This window comes from Patagioenas fasciata, chromosome 1 (assembly GCF_037038585.1).
Source record: "Patagioenas fasciata isolate bPatFas1 chromosome 1, bPatFas1.hap1, whole genome shotgun sequence".
NCBI lineage: Eukaryota > Metazoa > Chordata > Aves > Columbiformes > Columbidae > Patagioenas > Patagioenas fasciata.
This window is the reverse complement of record NC_092520.1, coordinates 95,131,198-95,144,103: the sequence shown is the minus strand read 5'-3', so window position 1 is coordinate 95,144,103 and position 12,906 is coordinate 95,131,198. Positions and strand designations below refer to the sequence as shown.

At 44.3% G+C, this 12,906-nt stretch overlaps 1 protein-coding gene across 5 annotated transcripts in view; it reads right to left on the bottom strand.

Moving 5' to 3' along the window:
* Window positions 1–9,629, bottom strand: part of IGSF5 (immunoglobulin superfamily member 5) — a 35,040-nt gene extending 25,411 nt beyond the window's left edge. For 3 of the 5 annotated variants that reach the window (XR_011740038.1, XM_071811241.1, XM_071811263.1), the window contains exons 1-2: window positions 9,329–9,629; window positions 6,411–6,613 (exon numbers count right to left, since the gene is read on the bottom strand). Coding sequence is in view for 4 of the 5 variants with exons in the window: in XM_071811241.1 (XP_071667342.1) it covers window positions 6,411–6,468 (58 nt within the window). In the remaining variant the exon portion in view is untranslated. The remainder of the gene's footprint in view (window positions 1–6,410; window positions 6,614–9,328) is intronic. The other 2 variants (XM_071811252.1, XM_065861730.2) reach the window with 2 other exon arrangements.
* Between the last annotated feature and the right edge of the window lie 3,277 nt (window positions 9,630–12,906).

The window sequence follows — 12,906 nt, the reverse complement described above, 5'->3', positions numbered from 1 at the left end:
CATCTCTTCACCTGCCTTTAGGCTCAGGTCATCTTCCTTTTGTCCTAGTGCTCATCTGCACCTCATTGTGAGGGAGCTGTTCTTTGATGGAGGCACTGACAGATTTCAATGGCAGGGGACCTCAGGAAGTCTCTAGCCCAACCCTCTGCTCCAAGTAGAGCCATCTTCACAGTTGGGCCATTTGCACAGGGCCTTGTCAAATCAAGTTTGGAGTATCTCCAAAGATGGAGATTTCCAAGGTCCCTGCAGACCAAGCAGTCCTGCCAGTGAGATCCACCTCACCAGTTGGGTTTTCATCACTCACTGGGAAGCATTCACGCTGAGGAAGCATCAGGACTGCCAGGGCTACCCTTAATGATTCAGGCTACAGTCTGCATAATTACAGCAATTATATACTATAGTTCATAGCAGTCTAATTAAAACCTCGTGTCTGCAAATTTGGCCTGAGTATAAGTGTTTGATTATTTTTCAGGAGAAAGAAAGTCTGAAATGGCCATTACTTGCTTGCTACAAGTATTCAGGACAATGAAGTGATTTTTAAAGGTTTCATTCAATCTAGATTTTGTACATTTTAGGCAGTTTATTCGTTAGTGGATTAATTATAAATTTTTGAAAAATTCATTTTTCATTCAGTCAACAACTGACTGGGGAGAATATGCTGTACTGTCTCACACAAAAGACATGTTTGATAGTTGTATAACTGGAACCAAAGCCCAATCTCAGTTACAATGTTGCGACCAGAGCCTCAGTGAATGCACCCTGGGCATAGGGTCTGTAATCTCATTGCTCCATTGTCAACATCATTTTCTAATTCCCAGCTCACGCTCAATCCTAGGCAGTGTATATCTAACCAGGTTTGTGCCACGAATTGTTCTTTAATACAAATAGCTCCTCTCTTCCCTCCCACCTGCCACATGTATTTACAGACAAGAGCTTTTTCATTCTTTGTTTTGCAGGATTATACAAACCTAGCTCTCCCTGGTTCTTTGCATGATAGACTATGAGTTATCTCATGTTTACAAAAACCTTTACAAAAATTTTCCACTTTCCTGGGTTATGTTACCACTGCCATGCACCCTCATTCTCCACAGTATATCTGTGTGTAAGCAATAAAACTTTAAACGAAAAGCAAACTTAACTTCCCCTGATAGTTAATAAATCCAGATAAGATATTACAAAACATACTTCTATTCAACTTAAATAGCTCATTTTTTCCAGTAGCATTTATTCAAAGCTCTCTTCAGACTTGTAAAGGTGAACTGAAATTATTTAAAACATGAAACAGCCTGAAGATGAACTCAGCAATAAAATCTATGTGCATGCCTTACTATGTTGCTTTGCAAATAGTTAGCTCAACAAAATGCCTAAAAGCCATTTCCTCCCTTTTCTATTTGTCACTTTTTGAATGTTAGGGACTGGCCACATGTCTGTGGATGACATCATCTACAGAGCTATAGGTTTTCTAATGAACATACACTGATGAAGTGCATTCCAGTGAGACCTTTTGTCACATAATATGTCCCTCTTCCCTGATGTTCAACAGCCAGTTGTCACGGTTTCTATTCATGACTTACATTACTGGGGTTGAGACACTGTCCAAAGCTCAAACATGTCTTTGAATTACTTACTTTTTCTTGACTCATATTGTAACTAGCCTTCACAATACTACTCCCTGTACATCTGTGCTGTGTATAACATTTGTGTGCTGAGATTTTTTTTATTTTTACACTTCGCTTGAAGTCTTTCTGACTGGTTGAAGTGGACATAAAGAGCTACCATGATGACAGACACAGCTACAAACTAACTTCCTTAGAGTTAACACCAAAATGCCTTAAATTGTTTATGGAACGGAAGCTGCAGTACTTACCCGCACTGCTCCTCTTAATGTGAACTGATCTCTGTGCTTTTGTAATTTATTTCCCTGCCTGTGAAAACTGTATTTTTTTAAGCAGCCATGGTTTGCCATGGCTCTGAATAAATGGTGCGACTTTCAGTACACTGTTAGCTGTTAATTAATCCTTTGCTATGAGGTTGTGTCTGTGAGTTCCATTTTACTCTTGAAATTTATCCCTAAACATGAATAATCAGTGATCATTTGCTCTAAAAATACATGGCTAATATTGTTTTTGTTTTCTTCAGGCAGTCAGGACAGTATAGGCAGGTACGTATGAGTTATTCCTTCATTTATCTAATATAATATAATCATTTTTTATCAATCCATCGCTATAGTAGGATCTACATATTTTTCCGCCAACCATATCTGCTGGAGTAATAGATGGTCTTTCACTGACTTCTGTGAGCTGGGAACAGGTCCATCAGCCCTGTATGGGGATCCTACAGGGGGGAGGAGAACTGAGGAGTGGGACATAGCTCAGCCTTGCCTCCCTTTACATCTCAGTAAAGCCCCAGCACAACTGAAAAAGAAGCTTCATGAGCCTTCTACACCAGCTGCCAAAACATTTTTGCTTTTTTAAACTTGGCTTCTTTGTCTTTTTGCTCTTTACTTTTTATCCTGCAATAGCACGTGGAGTCCTGAACCAACAGTGCATTGTTTTGTCCAACCCATGTACAAACACTGATAAAGTGACTTGTGTAAGGTCAAAAAGGACATTTATGACAGAAATGAGATCTAAACCCAGTTACTAGTTCCTTGAGCCAGTGCCATAAGTCCTTTTGCTGGACCTTGCTTCTTGCACTAAGGAGAAAATTTTAGTGCTAGTTTCATTTGCATACTGCTTGAAAAAATATCTGGCAGATGGTTGCTTTTAGACAAATTAAGGCCTCAGGCTAGATTGTCATTGCACTTTAAAGGAATTACATGTTCAGCTCTGATCCACTGGTTTAACATCTGCTTTCCCACACACAACCGATACGAAATCCCACCTAGGCAAATATCATCTCTGCTATTAGACTATCTTCATCTGTTGCACCGTCCCTTGTCTTTTGAAGAACAAAGTTGAATGAGGACATTTATTTTAGGTACATCACTAAATGTTTGTAAAGCAGTCACTAGTGAAAGTTTGACTAAAATTATAGGTATTTGTGGTATTTCAGTTGCTCAGTCCTTCCCAACAGCATGCAGAGTACACATCAACTCCTTTATGAGCTGTTTGTTCCCTCCTCTGTCACACAAATCCACTGTCATATTGTTGCAGTTTTGAAGAAATGAAAATGCATCTCATTCCCTGAATGGCGCCTGCACTGAGGGAACCTCACTTGCCAAAGAACCACCCTGGTCCTTCATCACCAATGTTTTTACTTCTATGCTTGAACTAACTCTAAAGTATCACTTTTTCATACTGAAAGTTTCAGCAACAAGGGCATTGGGATGTGCCTACCTTCTTTTCCATCCTTCCTCTCCTCTGCTGACTCTTTCTTTCCTCTTTTATAAGAGACCTATTTGGATGCAGTGCAGTAAAGGGCAAGATGGGCTTATCCTTTTGTCACAATGATTCCTTTTTTTCAGCCTCATTATTGTATTTCAAAATAATATTCCACTCTGTACACATATTGTACTTTCATAAACACTGCCTTTTATTTTTCAGTTTTTGCATCAAATCTCTGTCTTCCTACCTTCCTTCTCTGCTATTTCTGTTTCAATTACTACATTTTTTCCTTACAGTCTGTTCTAAATTCCTTTTTCTTTTCACTCATTCTTTATTCTCTTGCTCACTCTACCCTGTCTTCTGTCTTCTCTGCCTCATTGCCAGCCCACTGCTTGAGCAACAGCTCTGCAATAAATTATTTCGGATTTAGTTGGATTTTTCTTCAGCTCAAGTTTATTTCAAAAACCAATAGCCCTGCAGCTGAGCTTTTTGAACATCAAAATAGGTTAGAGCTTGTCAAAGCCTGCAGAGAATGACTAGTTTGTTTGCTCATGTTAACAGGAGTTTTTTGAATGCTTACAGGATGTTTCTGACAAGTAATACCAGTATACTGGTACTTGGCAGCACACATTTCCACCCACCTGCACACAAACCTCTCCACAGCCCCCAAGTGCATCTTCCCATCTCCTCTCTCACTCACTGTTTGACACCTGTCCCCTGTAGCCTCTCCTGGCTCTGTTGCTGGACCACTCCTCTGGTCCCACACTGTCTCCTGTCTCCAGTGGTGAGGGTCCCCAGGCTGGGAGCACCGCAGCAGCACCACCATGGATGTCCCAGCAGAAGGCTGGGGCCCTGCACTGGCCTGCAAGGCTGTTGCTGACAAAGGGCACCCTGTGCCCACTCAGAAGGATATGTGTTCAAACCAGCTGTGCCACGAAGCTGCCGCAGCAGCCCAGCCACACCGCCCACCCTCGCCACTCCCGACACCGCAAGAGCAGCAATACCCCTTTCAGGTGCAGCACTTGTCTCTCCACAACAGACTTTTTGTCTCTGCTTTGGGGTGCGGGTGCTCCCATGGCTGCACCACACAGACCAGGCAGTGCCTGCTACCCCAGTACAGCCCACAAGTGGGGCAATAAAATGCTCATTGCAGGCATGTTTGACTGAAAGCATTAGCGAAGGGTAGTAGACATCTAAAACAGGTAGTGCTCTGCTCTGGATGCTTAAGAAGACAGTATAAGAAAGAGAAAAAAATAGGAGGGGCAGGCGCTGATCTCTTCTCTCTGGCGACCAGTGAGAGGACCCAAGGGAATGTCAGGAAGATGTGCCAAGGGAGGTTTAGGTTGGACATGAGGAAAAGATTCTTCCCCCAGAGGGTGGTGGAGCACTGGAACAGGCTCCCCAGGGCGGTGTCACGACCCCAAGCCTGGCAGTGTTCAAGAAGAGACTGGACAATGCCCTCAGACACATGGTGTTGAACTGTGGGGTTGTCATATGCAGGAACAGGAGTTGGACTCAATGATCCTTGTGGGTCTCTTTCAACCCAGGACATTCTATGGTTCTGTGATTCCCTGTTATATCGTCTTAGTGTCCAACAACAAGAGATCTAGGGGCTGCCTGAGCCAGCAGTTGCATCTACACCTATAGATCTATATTCCATGCTATTTGTTTCTAGCTTTTTTCAGCTTCTTTACAATTTGGTTACCCCTATATCCAGTGACCGTAAGCTTTACTATTTTATTACATACTGTGATGAAAAGTACAGTCTTTGGTTTGCCTTAAATCTTCTTTCTGATAGTTTTACTGGTTGCCTCTAGTGTTTTTTGTTATAACCATTATAACCATGTCTCCATTCAGCTCCACATAATTACTTTAACAAATCTTTACTATTTCTTCCTTTTCAAAGGCAGAAAGATATCCCAGTGAAGGCCTCCTCATACCTTCGATCACCTCTGTAATACTTTATACCATTTGCAGACCTAATGAGTCCTTTTTGAAGTGGAAGGGCTAACAAAACATTTAGTATTCAAGATAAAAGCTTTCTATGGATTTATATAATGCCAAGTTTCATTGTATTTCCCTTGCTGAAGAGTGTAAGCAGAGAATTTTTCTCTTTTCCAGCATTTTACTCTCTTTCCCAGAAATGCACTGTATTCCCCCACTAGATATCATGACGCTTTGTGTTAAAAGTGTTCTGCTCCTTTATTATTCATACATTTGGCATCGTGACATTTTCTGGCAAATCTTCCTAGTCTCTTTTTGGATTTGGTTGCCCTAAGTAGTTTTGCACCACCTGCAAAGTCTGCCACCTCACAGTTCACTCCTCTTCACTAGGTTGTTTAAGAGCTTGTTGAATATCACACATCCCTGTGCAACTCCACTGGGAACACCACTCTGCTCAGAAAACACAATGTTTATTCCTGCATTGTGTTTCCTTTCACCAGTTATTAAGCCATGATAATACCTCCCCTCTCATCCCAATCAGCTCTCTCCTTTCAGAGCCTGTTAAAACCCCAGCTAGATCATAATTAACAAAACAAAACAAAACAAAAAACCACCTTGTCTCCAACTAGTTACTTTATATTCACATTTTCTTTGAAGCTCTGCCACCGAGATACCTTTTATCTGAATTGACTTTGAAACTCAAGCGTGTGAAATGTAAAGTGGAGGCAAACTAGCGAAATGATAATTTGCACATAGCTCTGGAAGCAAAATCAGCTTCTGATATTCAGTTCTCTACAAATGCTCCCTCAAAAGCAGTTCGGAACAGGCAAGAGGAAGATGAGAACACGGAGAAGAAGAAATAAGTGGGACATCCCTGCTAACTGCAAGTGAGAGAGGGCAGCCTCCCCACCTCCTCCCCACCCCATCCACTGCTCACTCCTACACACTGAAGTCCACTCTAAGCCATTAAATCATTCAGGCTTGAAATGCAAACTTAACCGTTTCAAACACTAAATAATTCCCCTTTGGGACTGACAGTTCAATTTGATATCACCAGTAACTGCTGTTTACACAGCTTTAAAATCAGTTCACACATTTTGTCCACAGTGGTTCATTTCACAGGTTATGAATGTGTCCTACCTGGCAGCGAGGCAGTTAAGATGAGAGGAAGTAAAATGAATTTCAGGAACCTCTCCATTGGAGCATGCTATCCTGGTCCTGAAGGCAGAAAGCCACCAGCAGTCACTGCATACTTGAGAAGAAGCTGAAGAACAGACTGTGTTGAGAAACTCAGTAATGAGCTGCTGCTTTGTGTCCTGTGATAAAATGTGACTTTATGTGACCTATATTATCAACAAGGGGAGAAGATTAAGTGAGGGAGGGTTTGGAAGGAGAACGATATCTTCTCTCAAAACAACTGTTTCAAAAGAAGTAGAAGAACTTTCTTGAGCAGAGAAACCTCCCCCTGTGGACCTTGCATCTTTCATGTGCTTTTAGGCACTCCTGGCTCTTACAACATTACTGCTTCAGGATTCACTGTGTTAGGGGAGCTCCATCTGCATCATTAAACTTAATAATGAGTAGCTGGGAAAAATAATTCTCTAAGCTGCTTGAAATTTCATGTGTATTGTGGGTGCACCGTCTGTGCTGCTGGTGGCATCCTGGTAAACTAATGAACCCTGTGCTGCACCACTTATTGTCACACAGGGCAACTACGCAGGGTGCCAGCTGCTCCCCTGGGGTCAAGAGGAGCAGACCTCCATTCAGAGAGATTGTTGCCTCCCCCCTGTCCTGGGAAACTGATTCCTCCAGCACCAGGCAGCCTCTGGGACAGGAAGTGTGAGAATATTTCAATGCACTGCTACACCCAAAAAGATAGTTCTGCCATTTTTCTGTGTGTTTAACTCCAAAACTAGGATTCCTGCTCATGTATTTCCAGGGAGAGCCTGGTACCATCATTGCTGTGTCAGTCCTGTCAGGCCCCTGCTGCCCAGGGGTCACCCCAGCCAGGAGGAGCAGCTCCTGCCACCCTGTTCTCTCCATCCCACCTACCTTGGGGCAAGGATGAGAAACACCAAATCTCCTCCCAGCTCCCCAAACTGAGAGCTCAGAAAACCCTCTACTGCAAAGAGGGTCCCTAGAATTATTTCTCTGAACCTGAGAGTGCTTTTTACACCTCAGAATAAAACAGCACCTGCAATCCACCATGGTTGGATATAAGATACAGAGCTTGGGTGGGAGCCATCACCTTACTTCTGCATTTTCTGCTTTTCCAATGCTCGTGATTCACTTGTGTGATGTTATTCTCCTCCCCCTCAAAATGTGTGGGAGAGAGTTTAACTGCACTGCTTGGTTTACAAACTTCTCAACTAGGAAATTAAAGCTTGCATTCATGAAAGTGACACTGACCAGAGGATGTGATTTTGTGGCCAGGCCATATTCCTTGTCAGGAAAGTGTTTTGGATATTAGGGGTGCTCTTTGTGGCAGCTCTGCGCAATGCATAAATATCAATATCACCACAGAGATACTCTGACTTTCCTGGAACAACCACACTTTTTTGACCGCTCTTTTGCTAAAACCGAAACCACACCAAGGCACAAAACACAAAAGCCCTGGCCCGGCTGTTTTGCTCCCTTTAAGCAAGCAGTTCATTTTGCAGATTTGTGTGAAGACCCTGCATTAATTCTGAGCAGGGCTTTTGTGAAAGCAGTGGTTGTGGGATGGCACAGGGGTGGGTGGCAGTGCCTCTCACAGAGTGCCCACGTAGGAGGAATGTCTCTTGCCAAAAATATCAATAAAAACAAACAAAAAGCATATTTTGCTGTCTTTCCAAACATGTTCAGCTGCTGCATCAAGCTATACTGGAGCTCTGTTCACCTCTTGGTGCTTTAAGAAGGGGGTCTTGCTAAGTTTACTGCAACAGCTCTGACTTGACCAGCTCAGCTGCCAATTTGCTTTGCATTTTCCCATTTTGCAAGCTTCCAGTTTACCTTGCAATCTTAAGAGACAGCCCTGTCAATTAATCAACATCTAAAGCTGAACTTGTGGGTTGATTTCTTCACCTGCCTGTTGGGAGAGGAGATAGTTTGTAAGCTCTTTTGGGTTTGCCCAGTGCCTTTTGAAAGGTTTTGGTTTTTTTTCTCACTTCCATGTTTCATGCGCAGAGTAGTTCCCAGTGGGCAGCTGGAACAGGAAGGTCACCATGCACTGACTGGAGGGATTTCTCCTTCCTCTGTCACTGCAATACCTTGCTGTATGTACACAAACCAGTCAGTATTTTCTAAGAGTTGGTATCATCTTCCATATGAAGTGAAACGGCCCAAGTAAAGCACCGGGAAGCACGTCCAAAAGTCAGTGCTGTGTCCTTTTCCAGGAAGCTGCAATTCCAGGCAGATCTACAGGTCTGGGGAGAAACCTGGCTGCACCAAAGCAAGTTGAGCTGAGCAAAGTGTTATGGAGAAGAATAAACATGCTAGAATCTTATGCCCAAAATCAGGCTAAAATCGGTAAGTTATTTGGGGTGACACAAAGTGAGGAGGGAAACAAAGGGATCCATAACATTTTGTTTTGCTTCGTTTCACAATGGACTTTCAAAGGAACAGGAAATACTAGCCAATCCCCAGACAAAACAGCATACTTTGGCCAATGATGAATTAAACACCTGGGGTCTAGCCTCAGCTGCTTTTTACCTTTTCCGCAGGTGCAAGGGGCAACGAGCATTGGAAGTGCTGCCGTATGTGGCTCTGAGCCTGCTCCTTCCTGCATCCATGCCAGAGACGAGGGGATAATATCACCCTGAAGGAGTGGCAGCTGGATCTGGCACAGCAACAGAGCAGGGCTCGGGTGGTTTAAGAACCCCATAATGCAGGGAACACCTGCCCCAAAGACCAGGGAGCACAGCAGTAAATGGGGGGTCACAAAACCCCCCTGCTCACCCCACTGCCACCAGCTCAGGGCTGGCCTCCCTGCTGTAGCAGGAGCAGAGGAGAGGGTTAAGTTATCTTTCAGCCGCCAACTCCTTCTGCTGCAAAGCACATAATGTCTCCGGAGAGGTTACCTGGATCGCTTCCCTGGGTGCCAAGAGGGTGTCTCCGACTGGTTTCCCTTTGACGACGAGCCTGCTCGCACCCTCCACCCCAAGGGACACTGGAGGAGGCCTCTGGCGGCGTTCAAAGCGAGGAGCTCCAGGCCAGCCCTCCCCGCCTCAGGAAACCTCCCTCAGGCGGCGGAGCGGCTGCCCAGGCACAGCAGCGGGGAAGGAGCGCGGGCTCTGCCGCCTCTCAGCTACCAGGCCCCGGGGCAGGCGCCCGCTCTAACATTGTCCCCGGGATGTGGTGAGGTAAGGCTTTCCTCTCCCCTTCCCCCCGCCCAAATACGTGTATCACTGTGTTAATATTTAACCAGTCCCGCAGGAGGAAGTAAGGCACAGTCGATGACACACACACGCTTGTACAGGGAGTGAACTTCATGCCATCCCAGCCCGAGAAGCTGGGCGGGTGACACTGCCTGACATCTTGGCACCGGGAGAGTGCGCCACCACACTGGGATGTGACATAGGGCATGGTGGGAGGCAGAGGTTTTATTTTTCCTGCTTTATAACTGCACAAGTGAGTGTGTTGGCGCCCTGTGCCAAGGATGGGGCTTGTCCTACCATTACAGAGCCGCAGCAAATATGATAAAGAGCAGAAGCACCCACCTGTGGGCTCCACAATGGCCGTGCCCTCACCTGCAGGCACTGTCACCCACAGCCGGGGGTGTCAGGGTCCATCGGCAACCCCTGGCAGGGTGAGGGGCTGAGCCAGGACCAGGGTACACCCAGAGTCATAGAATCACAAAATGTCCTGAGTTGGAAGGGACCCATAAGGATCATCGATTCGAACTCCTGTCCCTGCATATGACAACCCCGTAGTTCACACCATGTGTCTGAGGGTGTTGTCCAGTCTATTCTTGAACACTGTCAGGCTTGGGGCCGTGACACCTCCCTGGGGAGCCTGTTCCAGTGCTCCACCACCCTCTGGGGGAAGAACCTTTTCCTAATGTCCAACCTAAACCTCCCCTGGCACGTCTTCCTGCCATTCCCTTGGGTTCTGTTATTGGTCACCAGAGAGAAGAGATCAGTGCCTCCTCCTCCCCTTGTGTCAGGACCTGAAGGACACAGGGTTGGGTATGGGGCTGGGTACAAGGTCGTGACATGGTGCCAAGGGGCCCATCCAGGGAGCAGGGCCAGGAGCAGGGACTGGGCAGGGGCTGGCAGCCTTGGGGGGCTGACATGGGGCCCTGGGCCACGGGCAGGGTGAGGGAACCCCAGGGTCCTGCCAAAGGGGGCGTCAGGCCCTGTGGTGCCCTCACAGCCCTGTTAAAATGAGCCTTTAGAGTGAAGTGCAACTTCATAAGCAGATGGTGAGAAAACTAAATTGGGTTTACATGTTTTAATGGAAAATACAGTTCCCAAGTGTTGGTGGGTTTTAATGAATAGAATAGAATAGAATAGAATAGAATAGAATAGAATAGAATAGAATAGAATAGAATAGAATAGAATAGAATAGAATAGAATAGAATAATTTCAGTTGGAAGAGAACCTCAGGATCGTTGAGTCCAACCATAACCTAACTCTGACACTAAACTATGTCCCTAAGAACCTCATCTAAACACCTTTTAAACACCTCCCGGGATGGTGACTCCACCACTTCCCTGGGCAGCCTGTTCCAATGTCTGACAAAGGCATATATTTTCATATATTTTTTTATTTATTCTTCATATTCCTTTTCTTCTTTCAGTTTGTATTTTGGGGATTTTTTTTTAACATTTTGTCAGGAAAATGTTCATTAAGCCATTTCATTTAATTCTTAAATATTTTGTTTGTTTACTCAGTTAAATCATACCTTTTCCTGCCACTTCAACAGTCATGTGTGTTCACCAGGGCTGCCAGGTTGCCTCATGAGAGATGTTCTTGCAAAGGCTGCAGCCTTACCTCTGGGAGCTGCACCGCATCCTTCACACTATGCCATTGCTGGTCATTGAGCTGAACTGATGTGACACGAGAGAAAATGTCCTCAAGTTGCACCAGGGGAGGTTTAGATTGGATATTAGGACAAATTTCTTCACTGAAAGGGTCATCGGGTATTGAACAGGCTGCCCAGAGTAGTGGTTGAGTCACCATCCCTGAAAGTATTTTAAAGATGTGTAGATGAGGCTCTTAGGGACGCGGTTTAGTGATGGACTTGACAGTGTTAGGTTAGTGGTTGAACTTGATGATCTTAAAGGTCTTTTCCAAGCAAAATAATTCTGTGATTCTATCACAAGTTTTTTTATGATGAGTCCATATGCTGGGAAGTCAATTATAAAGAAGGACCACATGACTTTCCTGAACTATTTTTCCTGCTAAGCATGGCAACAGTTCTAACAAGTAGAAATTAATGCCACACTGACTCAAAATGAAAAGGTTCAGTTCAGCAAAGAGAAACGAAACATTCTGTTTGCAGAATTTTGATCAATTTCAAAAATTGAATGTCAAAACTTTGCTTTGTTAGAAAAAAATGTCACCCAAACTTGTTAAAAAAAAGGCTATGAAACCTGCAGTAAGTTTTTCTATCAGTTATAATTTATTCTTTCTGCTTCCTTGATTTTCCAAACCTCTCATTTTTTTAAGTCTAAAATCTCACACACTTGTTCAGCCAACAGCTCCACTTTCATAGCCGTATTCTTGAGATATCTCCTATGTAGTTTGATTTCCATCCAAACAAAGCTAGAAGAAGAAAAGGGAGAACATCTAATAAGCAGATTCCATCTCTGTTTGCCCAACTATGAAAAGTGCAGAAGGTTAAAATGGATTGACTGGATTTTCAGCTTGAATTAATAAAGATAACTCTTTGTAAAAACACTTTGGAGAGGATAATAGATGCTTTTAAAATTCTTTAAAAAAAACCCTATAATTTGACAGTATCAAGATTGTCTCTGTTGCCTTTTTAATTACTCTTCAGGTACATTTGAGCTTGTATTAGATCACCCCTTAACCTCTTCTCTGCCTAACTAAAGCCTTACTCCCTCAGTGTCTCCTCACCAGTGCTGCGCTCTAGACCCTTGTCCACCTGATGTCCTGCCACTGGGCTCTCTCTACCTTCTCTACATTGTGCTTCAACTAGGGGCACAAAACAGCACATAGATTTCCAGATGTGTCTGGTAGAGGAGAATAATAGCTTATCCTTGGTGCCATCTCAAGGCATATCAAGGATGAGAGGGTTATTAGGGGCAGTCAGCATGGCTTTACCAAGGGTAAGTCATGCTTGACCAACCTCATAGCCTTTTATGAGAATGTAACAAGGTGGATGGATGGTGGCAGAGCGGTGGATGTGGTCTACCTTGACTTCAGTAAAGCCTTTGACACAGTCCCTCCCAGCATCCTCACAGCTAAATTGAGGAGGTGTGGTCTAGACAATAGAGTAGTGAGGTGGGTTGCAAACTGGCTTAAAGAGAGAAGCCAGAGAGTGGTGGTCAATGGTGTGGAATCCAGTTGGAGGTCAGTATCTAGTGGAGTGCCTCAGGGGTCAGTACTTGGGCCAATATTATTCAATATATTCATTAATGATTTAGACAAGGGAATTGAGTGTACTATCAGCAAGTTTGCTGATGACACTA